Source organism: Xiphophorus couchianus, chromosome 5 (genome assembly GCF_001444195.1).
Source record: "Xiphophorus couchianus chromosome 5, X_couchianus-1.0, whole genome shotgun sequence".
NCBI lineage: Eukaryota > Metazoa > Chordata > Actinopteri > Cyprinodontiformes > Poeciliidae > Xiphophorus > Xiphophorus couchianus.
The window spans coordinates 3,953,463-3,976,303 of NC_040232.1; the positions used below are offsets into that span (position 1 = coordinate 3,953,463).

The 22,841-nt window shown below is 38.7% G+C and overlaps 1 protein-coding gene and 1 long non-coding RNA gene across 3 annotated transcripts in view; one reads left to right on the plus strand and one right to left on the minus strand.

The window, feature by feature from the left end:
- The window catches only part of cntln (centlein, centrosomal protein), a 111,626-nt gene extending 99,933 nt beyond the window's left edge, over positions 1-11,693 (plus strand). For both annotated transcript variants that reach the window (XM_028019169.1, XM_028019168.1), the window contains one exon: positions 10,401-11,693. In XM_028019169.1, the coding sequence (XP_027874970.1) occupies positions 10,401-10,511 (111 nt within the window). In that variant the 3' untranslated portion in view covers positions 10,512-11,693. The remainder of the gene's footprint in view (positions 1-10,400) is intronic.
- Positions 8,083-20,711, minus strand: LOC114145545 (uncharacterized). Its single transcript, XR_003595729.1, has 3 exons — positions 20,700-20,711; positions 10,739-10,740; positions 8,083-8,197 (listed from the first exon to the last, which is right to left on the minus strand). It is a non-coding gene; the product is annotated as an uncharacterized LOC114145545 (long non-coding RNA).
- Positions 20,712-22,841: the final 2,130 nt, after the last annotated feature.

Sequence of the window (22,841 nt, forward strand, 5' to 3'; positions counted from 1 at the left end):
TTCTTTTAAAATACAGGTCCTGGTTTTTAGGATGTTTTCACACTGGATAGTTTGGTAGACTCTGATTGGGAACCAAAGTTGCAACATTTGTTACATGTTCAGCTGCTGCGGTTCGCCTTCACAGTGCCCTGTGTCAAATTATCCAAACAAATTGAAAAACCTGTTATTCTCCTGGATACTGAAGGAAATTACAGAGAAACCTCTGGAGAAGAAACTGAGCGCAACTTCTTTCTTCACAAAATGTCAACAAAAATGAAGTAGGTCAGATTTTAGTGGTTGTAGGATTTCCCTGTTGTCTTTGGTAAAAGACCATGAGTGGTTTTTCCCTCTACCACTAGACACACATATTTGTTTTGGTTGTATTTACCCAGAATGCCCTGCGCTGTAGTCCACTTCCTGCTTTTGGATTGGTCTCCGATCCATTTGGAGTTCACACCTGCATTCAACTGAACTGAGACCGAGGTTTATAAGCAGGCCAGAGTTTGCCTTTTTGGGTTACATCAGGGTCTCTCCTCCCCAAACGAACCGGACTTTCTAGAGAAACGGACTGGAGTTGGATTAAAGCGGACCAAACAGGGCTGGTGTGAATGCACCTTTAGTTTCCGATCACCAATCACGATCTGGCGAGCATAAAAACGTCCAGTACCAGTCACCACCGGTCAATTTCTCTGTGCATCTCTGCTACCAAGCCGAGTGCTGCCCCGCCCCGCCCCGCCCTGGCGCGGCCCGCCCTCCCGCTGCTTCCCCACATGTCCACTCAAAACAAAATGAAACATTACGCTCATTTCTTCTTCCCTCACCTCCACCGTTGGGTTAATGAAATCAAAGCCAATGCCTCTCCAGAGAGGGCCACCGTGTGCAGCGCTGCCGTAGCCAGGATCAGGGGACAGCGCTGCCTAATAACCCTGAGCAGGCCGGGGGGGCACTGAGTGGCTCCACCGCAGCCCACCATGAATAAGGCCAGCGCTGAAGATGGAGTGTCCATGTGGGCTGAGGGATCCAGGCATCGGCCGAGGAAGCATCGATTTAATTGCCTTTGGTTTATTTGTGGAGTCCTAATTATTGACTGGAGGTAGAATTTAATGGGCCGGGTCTTTATGAAGACAGGGAAATGACTGGCTTCTGCTGCTGGCCAATAATGAACAGGACAACACACACACACACACACACCCTCAAGATAATTTTTCACACTCATTTTGCACGCACATGCCTATCTCGAGCCTCATGACAGCATAATAACATTTAAAAAGTCATTGAGTGTGTTGATTCCTTTATGAGAGGACAGTGGTTTGTTTTAGTGGTGCAGGGTGGCGCTGAGGGCCTGCTAATATTTACCCCGCAATCACACCCCAGGGAGGCGTACAGGCATCACTTCTTATCAGCCTCCCAGCCATAACAAGCAGGTGAACCTTACATTAAGAGACTGGCAGAGACAGCCCGCTCCAATCTGCTCGCTCTTGTTATAAAACATCAAAAGCGTTTATTGATGGTGCGAAGGGCTGAAATGATTCCTGTAATTTCAACACTCTGCTGCTGCTCTCTTCCTTAATGACCGCTAAACCGTAAACAGGGCTGAATGGCCGACTGTATTCATGTCGTCTCTCTGGAAAGCTTCTCGGGTGTTCCCGGGGATTTAGCGTTCGCTGCTTTCTCAGCACGCTTTGCAACGCGTGGGGAAACTTTTCTTCTGTTGTTGTTGGTGCTTTGAGGCTCGTATTGTGCTGCGTGGCTCATTATGTCGCCGTAATGACAGAGTGCTCAACTCCTCTCTGAAGGAAAGTGACTAATTAAGCCTCATTTAATGATTGAGCTAATTAAATCAGCCACTCCTTTTATCTCTCTGAGTACGTTTGCATGTGTGCGGAGGGGACCCGAGTCGAGCCTTTGTACTGTAAATATGTCACTGGATCAGAGGCGGAGACTCTGTAAGGAGGCTCCCCAGAGAGCGGCGGGTCGAGTCTCTTCACTTCAGAGTGGATTCAGAGTTTTGGGCTTTTTTTCCAGCTTAACTGTGAAAATAAGTTGACAGATGCAGCTTGTTACTCATTAGACAAGTTGTGATGAAGGCAAAGCTGTTTTATCGTTTGTGTGGGCCTCACAGCTGCCCAGATTACTTATCATTTCAAAGTCAATGTATGAAAGGTATGGAAGCCTGATCCTGCCAAAACTGGCAGGATCAATTTTGGCTTCATGGATTGCTCTGTATCCATGAAGCTTCCTTTTAAACTTCTCCGGAATTTGGGGTCAGAGTTCAGGTATTATTTGGGTTTTTGAGATGCTAACCTACCTCTTCTAGAACATTTAGAAGATGCTAAATCTCCGATGTAACAATTCCACAATCTGGAACAGTAATATTAAAATTATGCTCTTTCTAACATCATGCAGATCAAATCAATTTTTGATCTTATATGTGAAAGCTGCGCATTTTGTTTCACTGTGCAGCTCCTGAGACCTGAAGTCTTCCTAAAGGTTGCATCTCTTTTGTATGGATTTCGCCTCTCCACGTTTTTACCTCCGTCGTGGCTGAACTCACCTCCTTTCCTCACCTAATGAGCAGGAACCTGAAACAAAGACCCGGTGCTGTTCTCTGTTTAATCTTGGCTTTATTTAGGTCAGATCCCTAACAAATACCATGTTGCACATTGAAATGATGTTTCCAAACAACGTATCAAGAAAATGAGAGATTTTTAATTACAGTATTTGTGGCCCCAGGTGTCCAATTCCCTTTCATATCCGTCCCTGGTGGCCTAAAGGGGAGAGAAACAGAGGGATGTGCCGTGCTGCTGGGGAAGGTAATTATGAAGAAGAGCAGGAGAATAGGCTTGTCGGCGCTTTCGTGATTTTCTTACCTGAGCCCCTCTTTGCTAATGTGACATATTCATTATTGGAGATAATCAAATGCAAGGCTTTTTAGTGTGATGCCTTTGTGCTTTTTTTAATCTGCTTATGCTGTTATTGTTGTTATTCCCCAGTTTAATAAATTTGATTTTCAAACAAAAGTGAGAGGACTAAAGATCAAAGAACTGCTTTCCACCCCTCTGTGATAAAACTACAGTAACTACTTTCTTACCTTGACTAGTGGCCTAGATTGGAGACCGCTCTCCAACGGGGACTCTTATTTACTGCAGGTATCCTTTGGCACTTCAAACACATTTTTATGAATCTGCTGGTTGGGTTAAAGGATTCTGCATCAAAAACACAGGATTAGGAGTGGGTCAAATGTACTTAAAAGTTTTATCATGATGTTCTATGGTTTTATTGTGATATTGATAAAAGTGACAATAACTATTTATTCTTTTTAGGCAACTTTTCGTCTTTTTAAGTTTATTTTTATACCACATTTCAGCAGCAAGCAGAGGTGGGCAGAGCGCCCAAAAAATGTACTCAGCTAAGAGTAGCATTATTTCAACCTATTTTTACTCAAGTAAAAGTAAAAGGTAGGCATCCAAGAAATTATTCAAGTAAGAGTAAAAAAGTATTTGGAAAAAAGTTTACTCAAATACTGAGTAACTGATCAAATTCTTAATCATTTAATATTTCAAAATTACATAATCAGATGGAACAAATTGCAAAGTTAAATGGAAATGTTTGTATTTTATGGACAAAAAGGACAATAATTGATATAAAATTCATAAAATAACAAAATCAGACAAAACATTTTTCCAAATCAATGTATTTCAGTATGAAACTTATGAACTTCAAAACAAAAACTGCAGGAGCGTTTCTGGAGACGTTATGCTTAAAACAAGCTTGTTCTTCATTCAGTGAAGTTTCTCACAGTTGGCCAAATATCTAGAAATTTTACTCAAGTCGGAGTAGAGATACTTCAGAATAACATTTCTCAAGAAAAATAAAACTCAGTAAAAATTCGAGGAGATTTTTTCAAGTAGATGTAATCGAGTAAATATATCTAGTTACTATCCAACGCTGGCAATAAGTCCGTTCAGAGTGTTTTAGATGGTACAAAAATGTAAACAGTCATAAATGAAACCAGTGACAAACATTGAGACAAGTGCCGACATCAAAATCAATATATATCAATATGTTGGTCAATGTTCCCTTTATTATGGCTCAAAAGCAACTGCACACAGTATGTTGTTTAGTATAATTACTCTGTAATTAACTGTGTAATTATTGTGTCACAGCAAATAGAGCTCCACAAACTCAAATTCTGATCTTAAAAAATATTCCCATTTGTAATGGTTTTATTTAGGACACCAGTCACATAAAGAAACGAGATTTGTATCACAAAGTATATTACCTGCATTAAATGTTCAAATGTTTTGAGATTCATTGATGCTTTTATTGAACAAGCAGCGGATAAAATAGTAAAATTAACAATAATGACAATGTAGAGAGTTTCTGGGGTCTTAAACAGGATTAATTGGAATTTAACGTAATAATGATTAATCAAAATTCTTACGTTAAAAGTAAATATATCACGATAAATGATAATAGAATAAATGCCCACCACCACGATGCAGGATATCAGCTGGTTTGTAGCTGTAAGGACAATATGTGCAGATTACATTCAGACGTCTCTTCTGCATCTCCCTCCTCAGTTGGAGCCATCTGTCCGACACGATCGCTTCAATGACTTACAAATTGGGCCGTTGGAAATAATTGAGCTCACCTGTTCAGAGGAAAAGCACAAAAGAGCTGGGATGATCGATCCTTTATGTAAAAAAAGAGAGAAAAAAGAAGTTCTTGTGTGTGATGCCACTATCACACAAAGGTCACTGGAGTGCTGCAACTTTGAGCTGCTGCTTGCCTTCAGGTGTGCCCCGGGCTATAGGATGGTGGTGTCATTTAATTGGCTCATAAAAACACCTTTTTGCTTGCAGCTCCTGTTCTGGTCCTCATACACACACACACACACACACACACACACACATGCAAGGACACCCCAGCAGGGCTACATGTAGACAATTGTGATTTGTTTTATGCACAAATACATTTTGTTTTTGTGTATATCAGGTACGTAAGCAACAGGTGTTTGCTTCACACGTTCATACTCGTTGATGTTGCCGAGTGTTTGGGTCACTAGGATTTCATTAGCCACATTTCCATCAATGTTTACGCGCATTTTAAAGTATTCAATCAAGTTTATTTGTATAGGACATTTCAGCAACAAGGCAGCTTAAAGTGCTTTAAATCATAAAAACACAAAAATACAAAGATCCCACACACTCAAGCAGTAAACATTACATTTTGTCAACTGCCATCGTTACTCATCAAAATGTTGGTCAATGTTTCACCTATTATGGTTCAAAAGGAACTCTAACCAGGTGGGTTGTTAGTCTTGATTTAAAGGAACTCGGTGTTTCGACTGTTTTGCAGTTTTCTGGAAGTTTGTTCCAGATTTCATGTGCATAGAAGCTGACAACAGTATTTTAAAGTCTGTTCTCTGAACTCCAGGGAGTCAGTGGCGTTCTGGATCTGATTAATTTATATTTATTTTCTTAGTCAGACCTGTGAAGACACTACTGCAGTAATCAGTGTTTCTCTGTTTCTCCCCCTGCGCCACCACAGCACGACCCCAAAGGTGATAACTTGAGTTTCTTCCACTCGGCTTGCAGTCTCCCGGTTCAGTGCTTCACCTGAAACTCTGTTCGCTGCTGATGCTTTCCTGCCTTGATGTCCGCAGCTTCTCTCTTTGGCTAATTCACCAGTGGTGTATCTGATGACTGGCAAGCCAGACATGTTGATAGCTTAGGTTTTGTTTTCACTGTTCAGCGGTTCCTTCAGGACCTCCCTTACTCTTTTTGGTACTTTGTCATGGCTCACTGTTCTGTGGCCTTTTTATGGTTTCCATCCGCCCGAGGCTTCCCAAGGTATTCATAGCTGTCGTCAACATCAGCAATCTTGCCTCATGTATAAATAGATGTAACACACACACACATACATACACGTATACGTGTTGGTGGGTTTGTGTGTGAGTTCACTGAAAAGATACTCATGAAATCATACCTAGAGAGAAGAAAAGGTCTCCTCTGCAGGGCCTGTTGAATAGTAATAGATGTGAGTTAACATGGCTTAGTGCTACAGTAGCTAATGTAGCATTGCCAAGGGGGACAGGGTCTCTTGCAAAACAGGGGTTGTGTTGCTTACTGCTGGTTCTAGTGTTAGTTCTGCCAAAGGGGACAAGGGCCCGGCTAAATCAACTGTAGCATAACATTAGTGCCAGTTCTTAACGCTGCCTTAAGCAGCCCAGGGGACTCAGCAGAGCAGCTGCATCAGAGCTCACCTCCAACCATCCTGCAGGGTATCAGTCCCCAGCCAGCGTGGCAGTCAGATGAAAGAGGCTCGGAGTCATTCCTGTCCCTTTTGGGGTCAGAGGGGTTCAGCTCTCCTGCTGCAGCCTTGGTCATGTTTGAGGTTTAAACAGGAGAAGAATAAATGATGAAATTCAATAATAACAGAATACCTGGAAACCAAAGCAGGGCTGGCTGGTAATGTGCTAAATTTAAACGGCTCTTATGCATGAGTAGAAAAACAAAGAGCAGGAACAGACTCCCTCATACTGGTGAAAAATGTCTCTTAAAAAGAGTTAAAACTGACTTTAGCTGCCACATCTGAACAATCAATCAATCAATCGAGTTTATTTGTATATCACATTTCAGCAACAAGGCCTTTCGAAGTGCTTTCATCATACAAATACAAACTAAAGTAAAAAAAAAAACTACAGTAAAAACTGTTTGGTAAATGTAGCTGATCAAATTAATATTAAAAAATTACATCGTCAAATGGACCAAAATATAAAGTTAAAGTGGAAATTTTGGTATTTTAATGGCCAAAATGGCAATAATTCATATAAGTAACAAAAATAGCAAAATCAAACAAAAGAAAAAAATTTCAAATCAGTTTTTTTCAATAGGAAACTTATGAAACTTTAACAAAAACTGCAGGTGTTTGTCTGGCGAATCTTTGGTTTAAAAATGTTTGTTTTTCATTCGGTGGGTAGAAAATCCAGACATTTTACTCAAGTAAGAGTAAAAATACTTCATAATGAAAGTACAGTGTAGTAAAGATACTCCAAAAAAAAATTTTTTTCATAAAAGGTGCTCAAGTAAATGTAATTGAGTAAATGTAACTAATTTCTGCCCGTCTCTGAGGACAGGATGCTGTATGTGAAATAACAGCTGTAAGAGCTCATATACTCTACAAAAAGGACATTAAAAAGACTCAAAATGGTTGAAGGAAGAGTTGAATTTCTTTGATATCTGTTTTTTTTGGCGTAAGTTCACATGTGAAGTTTATCTAGATCATGTTTACCTGTTTGTGTTGTTTACACGTATTCCCTCGCTGGAACTTTTAATGATCCCGTCTCCCACTTTCCTGTCCCTCTGAGCCTTGTGTTGTGGCTCTGTCTCTATTTTAGTGGGTTTGTTTGCATAGTTAGTGGCTCTAAGTGCAATTAGTTGATTAGGAAACGTGTGCAGCCGACAGAGAGTGCGTCCTCCCTGGAGGACGGCAGAGAAGCGAGATGTCTCAGCAGTTACTTCGGGTGTTGACGCTCTCTGAGGAGCAGCGCCAGGTTTTCTTGTGCCTGCTGCACAAATGCACACTACTTCCTGGCACAGAAGGCCTCCTGTTTCCTGATACTGTTACTTTCAATAAAGACTGTCTGTGAGGGTCTAAAGACAAGTGTTATTATCTGGGGGTCTCACTCTCCAGGCACATCAGAAATGAACCAAGTATAGTTTCAGATCTCTCTCAGCTGTATGTTGCTTTGTTTCAGAAGATCCATAGTAATCCAGGCAAAGACATCTCAAAGGTTTTGTGAAATATTCACTGTAGAGCAAAATTTTACTCCTGTGAATCCAACAGAAAATACTATTTTTGTTGAATCCAACAGAACTGTGTTGAATCTGTTGAATCTTGTGTTTTCCAAATTCTTACCAAATATTTTTGGTCTAGTTTCTAAGTTTCTATTGCAAACATCTTAGTGTGCTTGAAATAAGACAAAACTAACTTATAGATGATCTTTCAGCAAGATATTAAGTCTATAGTTCCTTAATATTGCTGAAAAAGTACTGGCCCAGTGGCAGATTAATTCACATTTTTACCATGCTATGGAACTAGAACTTTTTCAACAATGTAAAGGAATTATTTACTTAAACAAGCTGCTATATCATGCTGAAAGGTTATCTATAAGTCAGTTTTATCTTATTTCAAGTGTGTTAAGATATTTGCACTGGAAACATGGTAAGATTTTGCGTTTTTTGCAGTTGCTACTGTCAAGGTTTCAGTTGAAAACGGTGGACTCATAAACATTTTAATGCTTTTATTCCAACCATGCAGACACACTGTACGTGTTTAATTCCTCGCTTCATGTATGATTCAGGGGACATCAGTTGTCCTCCCGTCTTCCCAGTATTGACACCAACCAGTGATTCACATAACAAACAATCCTCTAAGCGTTCCCAGTGTTCCCAGTTATGCCTGCAAGCGCTTCTGTTAAAGAACGATAGACTTCCAGGGAAGACGCCCGTCCTCAGGTCCATGAAGAAAAGACAACAGGCGCCATTTTTCTTCACGTAAAAGGGTTGATTTTTATCTTTAGGCCCATCTGAGGGAAAGTCTTATTTTCGTTTTGGGTCATATCAAAATCACGAATGTTCCCAAGGGCCGATTGTGGCAGAATTTATTAATAAAACCCATTAACAGTTCAAATATAAATAAATAGCTGTCTGCATTTGATAAGGACTTCTTAAAATTAAATTGACAGTCCTTCCAGGATTTTATTTATTTTTTTGTTTGCAATCAGAATCAGATTTTGTGGTGCTAATTTAGAAATATTTACAAGTAATTTGGCAGTATTTGTGTATGACGGTAAATGTGACTTTTTCATCCACATGATATCGATCACGGTCTGTAGCTCGACATGGTGAAGCTGACACAGCAGTGTAGTAGAAGTAAGAACTACTGCCACCTGCAGGTTGGAGGTCACCGCTTAAATCTGTTGTTTTTTTGTGAAAATTTGTGATAATCTCACTAGTTACTATAAAATTATATGTGGATCTCCCATGAATTTCCGCAAATGCAGAATTACAAAAAACTGGGGCAACTGATTGATGCAATTTTGCAGTAAACAGATAAAAACTTCTTCAATTTGACAAAATACTATTTAAGCACACAACTGTTATCTTAAAAGCTGCAAAAACACAAAATCTTACCAAGAATTTTTGGTCTAGTTTTTAGTGCAAATATCTTAGTACACTCGAAATAAGACAAAATTTACTTAAACGTAACTTTTCTACAAAATGTGGAAACTTGTTTTAAGTCAGTAATTCCTTAATATTAATGAAAAGGTTAAATAATCTCATAGTTGAATTGGTAATTCTTTTATTAATATTAAAGGGGCAGAATTATGTTTTCCAAGCATATGGGGACATTTTATATTATAATCAAGTAAATATGTTAACTTCAATTATTATAAGAATGTTATCTGCATCAGATGTAACTTAAAATAAATTTGACTTTGCAATTTAACACCTTGGAATTGGGCCTCTGCCTCTTTAAGGAACTCCTGCCTTGTTTGAAACTCCGCCTTCAAAAAGCCACTTCTACTAACCTTTTATCTACGTTTTTACCAGCGTTGCACTGAAAAGCAGCTCATATAATGAGCTCAGCAGGTGCACCAGGTGTTTGCTAATTGCTACTGGCTAGTCTGAAGGAGTAGAATGGGGGAGTAACGTGTGAGGCGTAAACTCAGAAGTTTAGAAACTGCAGCTCTGAGGAGGAGGTATGCCTCAAAGGCGGGACTAGGTCCAAACAGGCGTTTAGAATGGTTGCCATGGAGATTAAATGATTTCTCAAACATGCATGAAAGAACCAAGGCAACATTCCAGGTATGATTTCCATGAGGGAATAACAATATAGCATGATTGTAAAGCTCAAAGAATAAGTTTTTACGTAATACTTCTCCTTTAAGAAATTATTTACTTGAAACAAGCTCCTGTCTCTTGCTGAATAGTTATCTGTAAGTTAGTTTAGGTGAGGTAATACAAGTGTAAGATATTTGCACTAGAAACTAGATCAAAAATACTTTTTAAGATTTTGTGTTTATGCAGTGAAGACGGCCACTAAGAAGCTATTGTGGGCTGGATTGTATGCAATGTAAGCTTCCTGCCTCCAGCTTCCCTTCTGTCCCTCTGAAAGAAGGAATGAAAGGAACTGGAAATGAAGGACGAATGACTGATTGCATGTTCAGGAACACGCATTGCCATAAATCAGACACAGACGCTGTAAAAGGCTGTGAAGTTTGACACGTCCTCTGGATCCATTTGGTTCCTCTGGTTTCACCAAACAGCAAACAGGCCGCCTGAAAAGTTTTTTTTTTTTTTTTGATGTGTTTTCCTGCTTTTCCTCCTCTAACCTCTTTCTCTCCCCTGCAGATTCCCTCTGCCGGCCAGCTAATGGAGGCTGTGCGCGTGAAGATGAAGGAGAGGAAAGTGCTGACAGAAGAGCTGGCCGCGCTCACAGCACCAGTCAGCGAAAAACCCTGACTCCCCGGGCTGAGGCTGGGAAAACTGTCATCCTCTCCTCTTTCACCCCCCTCCACCATCCTCTTCTCCTGACTTTCCCGCCCGGTTCCTGCTCAGCGCTGGCCGGCCTGAGCCAAACGGAGCCGCGGCAGCAGGACCAATATTTGTTGTAAAAAAAAAGAAGTAAAGCTGTCAACTCACTCCGGGCCTCCGACTCACACCCCGACTTTAGTAAATGAGCCCTCGACATCTGTGATAGCGCTCAGCGCGCTCCGGCTGTCAGGCGGGGCCCCTCGGAGCCAAACTAATTTACGGCGCAGTCCTGAACTCGAGGTTGGGGGGGACATGGCAGACGCTTTCGCTGATCTTTAACTTACACCTTTATGAACCTTCTGCTTCCTTTCCCTTTATTTTATCCGACTGCTGAAGGCCTTGAGCTGCTGGTGCCAAAAGGACATTTTGAAACTCTCAGATCTGTTGGTAACCGTGGTAAAGACGAGCAAAAGGCCTTACACTGCAAAAACACCAAATCTAACCACATATTTTCAGTCTAGTTTCTAAATATCTTACTACACTTAAAATAACACGAAACTAACTTACAAGTAAGTTTTCAGCAAAATATAGGAGATTGATTTAAGTCAATAATTCCTTAATATTGATGCAAAAGTTCTAGTTCCATTAGCAGATAATCTCGCCTATAAAATTAGAGTGAAATAATCTGCCAGTGGAACTACTGTTCAATATTAAGGAATTATTTATATTAATCAGTATGTTGCTGAAAAGTTACTTAAGTTAATTTTGTGTTATTTCAAGTGTATTAGAAACTGTGTAGATAAAAATACGTGGTAAGGTTTTGTGTTTTTTCAGTGTAAAATTAATCATTTATGTTCCAGAAGCGCTAATGTCAGAATAATTCAACAAAAACGTCTGGAAATATTTCTGTGGGATTATTATTGTAATAAAGCGGCGACCCGTTTTCTGCTGAAGGCCACCAAATTTTTATTGTTCCAATATTCAAAGATGTCCTAATTGAGAAATGAGCCCACAGGATCACAGATCCTCCACCCTGCTTAACAATGGATCCAAGTTGCTTTTTCATGTTTGTTTTTTGATTGTTTCACACATCAGTTACATTTGAGTATCAGGGCCTTGCTAAGAAAATAAACAGTAAAACTGCAAGAATAAAGATAAATTAATGCCTTTTATAGTTTCCATTTTATTGTTTCTATTTATTATTCGGTGACCCTGAGTGCTTAGAAAGGCAATGTCAAATAAAATGTATTATTATTATATTACAGTATGAGAATAAAGTCATAGTTTTATCAGAATCAAGTCATAATACTGTTGACTTTATTCTCAAAATATTATGACTTTATTCTCGTTATGTTATGTCTTTGTTTTTTGTAATTTTATTATTTTTTTCTCATAATGTTATCAGATTGGCCCTAATTCTCAGTCATAGTTTTTAGTCTCGTCTGATCAAATCTTATTTTTCCAACTTCAACATGTTTATTTCTGTAGTTTTAAAACAGGAACGGTTTTATGTTTCCAGTTGTTTTGACCTCAAGATGCCACTTTGTGCATCGTTTGTCTTAAAGGTTTATTATCATTACCATCTTCCTCACTGTCTCTGGTGGACAGGTAAATATTAATATAAATAAAAATATTCTGGTATGTTTTTTCCTGTAGGAACCGTTTACAATACTAACATTTTAATATGCGACTTTTTTTACTGACTCGGTTTTATTATGTCATTAGAATTAAACAGTTATCTATTGTCAGGATTTTTACGCATTTTTATCAAACGCGGAGTCAAATATGTCTGCACTTCTAACGTCTTAAGAAGACGTAAAAACATTTTGATGTATATTTGAAGGATATTTTCAGATGGTTTCATTCTGTAATTATGCTGAAAGTTGTTTTTCGTCTGAGCAAAAGTTGTTTTTCTGAGCGTGTTTTTTGTCGTTTCCAGTCGGTCGGAGTCGGCGCTCTGCAGGCCTCCTGATTGGCTGCGCGGCGCAGCCTGTAACAAGCGCCCCCTGCTGGTGACGTCATTCACAACAACCTGGGCGAGTTCACACATACAGAGCAGGGCTTTGTTAAAGAAGGAGCTGCTTCAAATCTCTTTTATCTGCTCCTGTTTCCCTACCTTATTATTATTCCTTTTGAATATTAAATCCCGACACCGCTCTCCTCTGTCCTTGAGTTGCTATCCTCCTTTTCCTTTTTTCCACTTTCTCACCTTTTTTTTATTTGTTTAAAATCCTGTGTTCAGGAATTAAAAAGAAATAATTCCACTTTTTAATCCCACCCCCACTTCTCTTCCCAAATATATGCTAATGATGTCGTTTTCCTTTATCTTTTTATAATAAAGGATTAAGCCAGGACTGTCTTCATCTGCAACTCGGGGACCAATTTAGCCGGGATTCAGGAGACACGAACCCCGGCGGTTAATTACCATTCATTAACATAGTTTGCATCTTTCCTCCTTCTCCAATACCCAGGAGCCAACTATTGTCAATATTTGTCCCATGAAAGAAACTGTTCAGCCTGTTTTCCAGTCCTGTCCTCCAGCGTAACGCGCTCTAATGACAAACATTAATAAGTCGGAGCGATCCGATCTCCGTCTCCGTCGCTCACTTCCTTTCGGTGTAAAATGCGACGTCGACACATTTCGCCATCCGGCCTTGGCTGACACGCTCCTGCTTTTCTGTGACACATTCAAACGCGCGCCCCCTCGGCTGATGCTCCCCTGGGTTTAAATAACCTGGCCTCACCTCCAACACTCCCACAGTGAAGACGTTAAAACGCCCTTCGACCCGCCCATAACACACACACACCCCCACGCAGCAGGCGACACACATGATTCATCTTTTTTCCTGCGTAAGAATGGGATGTCATCTCCATCTTCTCTTTTTCTCTTTCATTCTCCTTGTCTTCCTCCTTTCTTTTCTTGTATGGCTCTCATTAAGGCAGATTTCCTGTGGGAACGACTTTGATCAGCAGCTCCAGATGCAAAGTTTTCCTCTTTAATTCATTCCAACACAATAAACTCAGCGTCATTTTATCCCCCCACAGATTTCATCATTTTTTTAAACAACTTTACCTTTTCAGTTGTGGTCAGGGTTTTAACTCACTAACTCTTTTTTTTTTCACCAGAGCATTGGTCTGTTGCAATGAGCAATAAATCAATAATCTCAATAATTTCCATTTTTTATGATTTATTGTTTTTTCATTTTTCAGTCTTCAGTCTGGTGCTTTAGTCTCAATTTTGTTTACAGAGACTTCATAAGGTAGTTCATTTGTTATTTTGTTTATTTATTTTGAATATTTAAAATGTCTTCCAGTTCCAGTGTTAAATGTTCACTAGAACTGAAAGTTTATCTTTCAGAATGTGTTCTTGCATTATATTAGTTGAAAACAATATTATCGTTTATTGCATTAATTTCTGAGACAGTTTATCGGCCAGCAGAATTTGTTTTGACAGACGTACCGATGGACTGCCTGGGTTTGTTGTTTTACAGGGGCGGTATAAGCTAAAATCAACTTCTTTTTAGCTTTATGTTATAATGTTATTCCCTCATCAGAAACAAACCTGGAGTGTTGTTTGGATTCTTTTATGCGTGTTTGAGAAATCCTTTAATCTCCATGGCAACCATTCAGCCCAACAAAACGCCTGGTTGGTCCTAGCTCCGCCTTCTAGGTGCAACTCCTCCTCTAAGATGCCGTTTCCAAGCAAACGAGCTTCTACCTCACAGAACAGTCCTCCCCCACTCGACTCCTTCAGACTAGCCAGCAACAATTAGCAAGCACCTGCTGAAACTGCTGAGCTCATTATAAGAGCCACTTCTCAGAACAACGCTGGTAAAAACATGTTGAACAGTTAATAGAGGAGCCATGTTGGGATGGATTCCTGAAGGAGTTTCAGAAAGAGCAGGAGAAAAGTTTGTTCCCAACAGAAAACCAGTTTTTTTGTGTGAGGAGGAATCGGTGCTCATGTTTACGTCCATGTTTCCCACTGATGATCAAAACAAAACTGTTCGCTACATCCAAGAGGCCACACCACCTTTAGACGTTTCTCCATTAACATGAAGGATTTCTAAACAATCTGTCAGCTATGTAATCCCCTCCTGCTTTAGTGTTTGTGACTCAGAAAAGTCTGTTTTAACAATACTGGAACTGCAGCCTGGGATTGATTTATATGTGTTTTTCTGGCTCTAAAATCTGACTGTGATCCATCGTTTTCACGCGGATTCCTGCAGGGGAATGTTCCAGATGTGATCCCTTTGTCTGGTCGGAGTCTGTGCCACTTGGGTGGGGAGGCACTGCAAGGAGAACAACCTAAGGTTTGTTTTTCTGCTCCTTGTGAGCAGAGAGTCGCTGCAGGTTTCAGCAGCCAGATGTGGAGCGGATGGAAAACAGTTGCTGGGGGGATTCCCCTCACTTCCCTGACACAGTTTCGCTCTCCAGCTATTGCTGCCAATACATCGGTGGGCTTTGATTTTTCCAGGCGCAGACACTTGGCACTGCCTTAAACAACAAGGTGCTTGTGACAAACAGCCAAACGTGTTTTTGACGAATCTATAATGCAGGATGTTTACTGTTTTCATTGTCTGTCCTCCGAGAGGTGTCTCAGTAACAAAAGACAGAAGCTGTTTTCTCTGCGGATGATGGAAATCTCTCTGTTTTCCATTCTAGCAATATTTATTACCTGACCCGTGGATGTATCTATATATTATGTTCTTTAATATTAGATCAGATGGCACCTCGGAAAGAAAAAAAGGAATTTGACTCTTCAGATGCGCCTATGCTGTGTACACAACCTCATTGATCTTCACTTGAACACGTCCCTCATCCTCTCTGCGCTGCTCCAGACATGAAACAGCAGTAGATTATAGGTGGATGCGGCCCGCCGTGGGAAGCTGGGGAGCAGATAAAAAGGCCGGCCTCTCCTGGGAACGGAGCGCTGTTTTGATGTTGTGTGATAAAGTAGAGGCACAGAGCAAAGAACAGGGGAATCTAACAGTATCTATATATTCTCTATATATCAGATTCAGGTTTTTCTCCTGCTCATGAAGTGTCCAAAGTTTTTCTTATGGCAGCTGTTTCTCTGAAGCCACACTGGGAGAAAAAAGGGACAAAATGGAATTAATTAAAGCATTTTTCACTCCTTTACCTCAACGGGAATCAGCCTGACATCATCTAGTCGCATGAGTTATCTCAGATATTTGTTCCCAAATGAGGTGGAAAATTATGTGCAGTAACTAGTTACATTTACTTGAGCCATTTTTTCTTAAAACTGTACTTTTAGGAGTATTTTTACTGTGCTGCATGTATTACTTTTACTTGAGTAATTTTACTATGAAGTATTTCTACTCTGACTTGATTAAAATTTTGTATTCTCTACCCACTGAATGTAAATCATGTTTTGTTAAAGTTGAATAAGTTTTTTATTGAAAGAAACAGATTTGGAAAAATTTTCTTTTGCTGGATTTTGTTATTTTTTTGTTGCTTATATGAATTATTGTCATTTTCATCCTTAAAATACCAAAATTTCCACTTAACTTTATATTTTGTTCTGATATAGTTTTAGAAAATGAAGAGATTGACAATTTGATCAGTTACTTGAATAGACCTTTTACAAAACACTTTTTTTTTACTTTTATTTGATTCATTTCTTTCACGGCTATTTTTTTACTTTTACTTGAGTAAAAATATGTAGAAGTAGTTCTACTCTTATTTGAGTATAATTTTTGGTTACTCTGCCCACCTCCTTTACTTGTTTCCTTGCTGTAAATCTACCGAGCGTGACTTGTTCTCAGTTCAGTTCAGAATTTATTCATCTAGCACCAATTCTCATCAAATGTCATCTTAGTGAACTTTACAAGACAAACTGGTCCAAACTGAATTCAGATCAATGGATTGTTTCTAGAAGCAGTAGACACCAGGAACATGCACAAAGTTAATTGTATAATGCTGCTGGTTTAACCAATCAATCTCCTGTTGAATGTTTACTTTAGGATAACTGTCTTTCCGTCGGCAGCAGGTTATTTCAGCTCAATGAGTTGCTTCTCATTTCATTTATTGAAGATGTTGGTCTGAAGGCCTTGAGCTGCTGGTGCCAAAAGGACATTTTGAAACTCAGATCATGTTTTTGACAGAGTTGTCTCAGTCTTCTACACATCCCATCAAATAAAGTGTTACTGAACATTTTCAACAATATTATTGACGTAAGACAAGCTCCTGTCGCTCTGAAAAGTTACTTCTGAGTTAGTTTTGTCTTATTTCAAGTGTATTGAAGGTATTTGCAGTAGAAACTAGACTAAATAGTTTTGTTCATTTTCAGTATGCAATTTGTCTAAGCATTCAGATCTAACCTGCTGGGTTTTCTGTTGTACCGTTGAACAAATGAAGCATTTAAGCCGTATCAGTCTTCATTTGTCCTGTCTGCTACATCGCAGGCAGCCATCCATTGTTTTCTGCTTAAGTATGTATAATTCCTCCTCAGTCTGGGGTGCCGAGCCCCTCAAAGCACCTCTCCACCTTGACTAACTTTTCCAAGCGCTCATTAGCAGACTGGCTGAAGTTTGCAGGCTATGGAGCGAGCTGGCAGATTACCCCCCGTAAAGTAGCACACCTCAGGTAATCACGCTAATGAATTCAAAATTCCTTCCTCCATTTCCCCTCACTTACCTTCTCCCTTTCTTCCAGCGTGGCAGGGCGAGGAACTCAAAGTGCCAAACAACCAGAGTGTTTGTTTGCATAACATTAGAGCTGCATGCTCGCACACTCTGGCAGGGGCCCCGGCTGCAGAACTGACTGGAGGCTTCGGCGAACGCAGGTGGAGCAGGCCGGGCATCACTGGGACCAATTAGAGCAGAGCACAGGTACATTAGCATGTTTGAGTGGAGTGGGGATCCACGAACCTTACGAAACACACACCGACACATTATCGCAGCCTGGCGTGTGTTAGCCGTGCATCTCTGGTGCCACAGCAAGCATATGCCTGTGACAAATGACCCCTTGTTTCCTGTTGGGGTGAGGAGGGTTTTTTTCCTATCAGATTCTGCAAATATTACAGAAACGTATAAACACTCAGAAATGAATGGAAATAAGAGAAAATGTGGAAATGCAGCCACCAAATGAAAACACGTGTTGCTAGGTAATCTTCCTAGAAAACATTAAATCTTCACTTTGACAATTAAAAGTCACTTTAAGCACAATATAATGACTGACATTCAAGTCAGAAATACGTTATTGATCCCAAAGAAAGATTTAAAGACATACACTGAAAAAACGCAAAATCTTACCAAGTAAATTTGGTCTAGTTTCCACTGCAAAAAGTACACTAGAAATAAAACTAACTTTTAAGTGACTTTTCAGCAAGATTTAGGAACTTGATTTAAGTCAATAATTCCTTAATATTGATGAAAATGTTTTTGTTCCACTGGCAGATAATTTCATAACAAGACATTTTTCCCATGTTGTAATTGAAATAGTCTGCTGGGTGGGGCTAGGACTTTTTTAAATCAATATTAAAGAATTATATTGACTTAAATAAGCTCATATTTCTTGCTGAAAAGTTAACTGGCAAGATTTTGTGTTTTTACAGTTTATGCACAATCAAACAGCAGCTATAGTCAAATAATCTCTCATTCATTTGGCTCAGACACGGAGAGAAAAAATTACCCCAGCAGCTAATTATCTTGGGTAAAACCTGCAGGATTAACCCTTTGAGCTGGTGTTGATTTACCAACGCGCTCTGCAGATAAAAACATAACGCCTTCTGGAGCTTCAACGGTCCGGCTGTGGCTCTGCTGCAGTCGTTTTGGTCGTTTCATCCCCGATCACAAGAACCCAGTTGCTTCATCATCCTTGAAAATAATCCAACGGTTGGATTATTGGAAAACAACTGATTTGCTGTACGAAGTTTTGGAACTTTTCATATTGATTGATTTGTGTTCTATGCTTAATGTTTTTAGTTTTGGACATTAAAAGATGATGAATTTTTCCATTTGAGAAACAGTAGAAAATAAATCTGGCAAAGGAGTAAAGTTCAGTTCATTTTTATTTACAAAGGAGTTTCCATTTATTTAGGTGTAATAAAAATTCTGCTCAAAGGTTAAAGTTCATCAGCTGTATGTCAAACTGTTTTGGGATTTAATTTTATTTTTTATTGAATTAAACTGGGATAAATTCAATCTTTAGGCCTAAATAATAGAGGTGGGCGGATCAAGAGAAGTTGTTTTTGGTATCAGATCAATACTAGCATGAGATCAATACTTTAAACTTCTTTCTGAAAATTTTATTTTATTTTTGTATTGAAGTTTGTAAACTCAACTATAAAAAAGATTTTGCTTTGATTTCATTTTATTTAGAAAACATGACAAATAATTTTTCGTTTTTCTATTTTTTCATCCTGTAAATATGTTTTTAAAGTTCATCTAAATTCTGTCCTGGATTTTATCAAAATAATTCAAAAGAAAAACCACAAATATGCCTGAAGTTCAGAAGTTGGGTTATATATCGTTCCAAAATATACTAAATAACAAATTTAAAATTCATTTATTGTTCGGTTTTCTGCAGAAGAAGAAAACATTGGTTTGAGTTTCGAATCCTTTTAATAATTATTCCTCTGAAAATGGTCAAACAAATGGCTGGAAATGAATCCAAAGTTAGCAGAAAAACTTTGGAGGAACTTTTGATAAAGCACACTTTTAGAAAGTCGGGCTTCCAGGAAGGAAAGTCCATTTTAGAAAACTAACTCTGGTTTTCAGCGCAGAACTGCTTTAGTTTGAATTGATCAAAAATGCTGGTCTGTCAGATGTCTGACGCAGGAAATGTGGGAAATAAAAATGCAGACCTCCCAATCACCACTTCATCTGTCAAACATGAGTCAGGTGTTTCCACCGGAGGAACCGGCACAAAGTCATCTATTGATTATTTTATCACTGACAGAAGAGATGTGCAGAAACATTCTGTCTGTTCTGAATCCTCCAAATTTATCAAAACTCCATGGATGATGACAGCTTTTGTTCAGCTGGAAGAGCGACTCCGTCAAGCATCACCGCACTGCAACCCACAAGGTCACGGCTGGAGTGGCAGCAGGACGGGCCTGGACCGGCACCGCCGGCCGTGTTAAAAGGCTTCAGAATCACCTGAAGGTGCTGCTTCGGCTCTGAGTTATGAGGCAACGTCACGATTTGTTGCTGGAAAGCCCAGAAGATTGTCAGGATAAATATTTAACACGGCGTTGTGCCTGAAGGTGAGCAGCAGGTTCGGATCAAGCAACACGATTATTGTTGCTGAACTGAGACAGAACCCAATCAGAACCGATCTTCTTCAAATCAAACAAAAATGGTGTCAAATGTTTGTGCAGCTATGATTTTAAAGGGGCAGAATTATGTAAACGTAACTTTTTTGAGCTTTAAATCATGTTATAATGTTATTTCCTCATCAAAAACATAAATGGAGTGTTGCTTTGATTATTTCATGAAATCCTTTAATCTCCATGGCAACCATTCACCTGAGCAAAACACCTGGGTGGACTTAGCTACGCCTTCAAGGCGCAGCTCCTCCTCACATATTGTTAGAGACGACTTCATGAAGGTGGAGCTTCAGAAGGAGCAGGAGCTTCTTAAAGACACGGTGGCCCAATTTCAAGTCAGATTTCTTTTAACTCCTATTTGTTATATAAGGCATTTTGTGCCTGGAAAACACATAATTCTGCCCCTGTAAAGTATAAATAAATGTTCCCACAGATCATTATAGGTCATCCTGCCCCAGTACATTTACAAAATCAAACAAATTTTTTGTCCAACTGCAACAAAAAATTAGCTGCACATTCAAACATAATCATAGCATAATTAATTTATATCAGTTTTGCTGAAATTTATATAAAAGCTGTTTCTAAGCAGACTTCAGTGTGACATTTAATGAAATAATTTAATGGATGAAATATTTTGTTCATCCAATTTAAACAACAAAATTAAATTTTTCAAACTTAAAATAAGTAGTTACTTTAACGCGAAGGGTGAAAATAATTCAGAAACGTTTGCTCATTCAACTCATTTTGTGAAATTATTTGGTTGAAATTACAATATTAAGTTAAAACAACTCATAATTCATGATTGAGCTGGAATTCAGGAAAAAAAATGTTTAGAAAATTAGTTTAATCAACTTGATAAACTTTAATTTCTGAGTTAAAACAAAAACTATTTTAGTTTTTACTTGCATTTTCAAAGTTTAATCATCTTCAGATGTTTTGCAGTGCAGCAACAGGAAGCTCCTGTTTTATGCTGTTTTTACCTGAACAGGTTCAAGTTGACTCACCAGATTGGAAATTATTTTATTTGCAAATTACAGTTTAAGATCCGTTTGTCTGATTTCTCCTGAATTAAACTGGTCCAACTAAACTACTGTTGTTGATTTCATTTGAATTTGATTTTTTTATTGTTTCTGGAGGTTTGGTTGTGTAGATGAATGTTTCCAGTTTGTACTGATCGGTTTTTATGTGACTCATATGTGCAACATCATATTTCACCACTAGGTGGAGCCAAAGCATTAGGAGTCGCTGCTCAGACTGGACTGATGAGAGACGACGGAAACCAGACATTCAAAATAAAACCAATCATTTTAAAGCTTTTAAAACAAACATCCATTTTCTTTTTTCTTTTCTGTTGGTGTTTAGAAAAGCTCCACAATTTCTGCAGACACTAAAATTAATGTTTAAAACGTAATAATTTGATCATTAGTCTTACATTTCTGAAAGGTTGTAAATACAACTTCCTCCAAACCATCATTTCTATAACCTCTCTATAAGTTTCTTTTTTCATACTAAATGTTTTGAACTGTTTTTGTTATCGAGCTGCATATGGAAGATCTCCACTAGATGGCGCCACCGTCATCTGGTGGAGATCTGAGCAAAGTAGTTTGCAGAAAAAACATATTTGACATTTTTTCTTTTTATTTGTAAAACACCTTTTTAAATAAAACAGGTTAAAATATGCAGCTCATGTTTTTTTGTAATTCATCTTCCTGTCCCTGAGTTAAATGTGACCTTTTTTCTGTTGATACAATAATTATTAATTTACATGTGTCAAACTCAAGGCCTGTGGGCCAAATCCAGGCCGCCAGATGTTTTTATGCGGCCATCTAGACTCTAAAACCTTCAAGATTACAGTTGTGTTTTTAAAGACTTTTATCATTCAAATCATCAGTTTAGTCTGTATGATACCAGATTGCATGAAGTTAAAATAAAATATTTATTTCAAACATGTAAAATGTCAGAGAAAAAATTTTATAACTATGAAGAAAACAAAAATATATATATATTTAGCATAATAATAATCAAACATAAAAACCAAAACTTCCACATCCAGTTTGAAATGGAACAGGAAGAAGACGAAGCCTGTTTAAACCAGATATTTCCTACATTACACGTATTTTCACATCTAACCTTTTACTTGTCATTTTCTATACCATGCTGATGGTACAGGGTCCTGTAAGATACAAGGTGAAAATATATTTAATTTCAAGAGAAATTAAATATATTTAATATTTAAATTAAATATATTTAATTTAAAGAGACAGGTATTTATTTAAATTGTAGTTTCATCAATACTTTCTGCCACAACCGGCCTGTTGGAGACATTCTTGATCTTGTTTTGGCCCAAAATGATTTTGACTTTCCTGGTTTAATTTATTCAATGAGCCACTTGCTGCATATTTCTGATTTAGAAGAAGAAAACTGTGATTCTGTCTCAATGCAGCTGAAGCTAAAAGTGCAACACATTAAAGCTGCAGTATCTAACTTTTATAAAAAAAAATGTTTTTTATTTTACATATTTGTTGAAACTTTCATTTTATTGTGACAGTATGAGACACATCATCTGTGAAAAAAATTGCGCTCCTCTGCTTTCTTCCAGTGCAAACTAGAAACAGCCAATCAGAACCAGGAGGTGGATCTTAATGCTGTCAATCAATCTTGTATGGTGCTGCTCATCCTTCCCCTTTAACCCCACTAGCTCTCTGTTACACTGCAGCTAGCATAGCCGTTGTGAATGCTCAGGCTAGGAGGCCTATCCACCAATGATGGCGGATTCCTGTAACGGTACGTTTTTTTCTCCTCCATTAGCAAATTGAGGAGTGAATACATGAGATTGATTGACAACACTAAGACCCTCCTCCTGACTCTGGCTGGTTGTTTTTGTGCATTTCTTCTGACGACAGCTCAGGGAGATCGATTTTGTTTTTCAGATTGTCTTTTAGCACACTGCCAAATGTGTAAAGACATATTCTTCATAAAAGCTTCTTACTGCAGCTTTAATTTTTACTTCAACAATGAAAGAA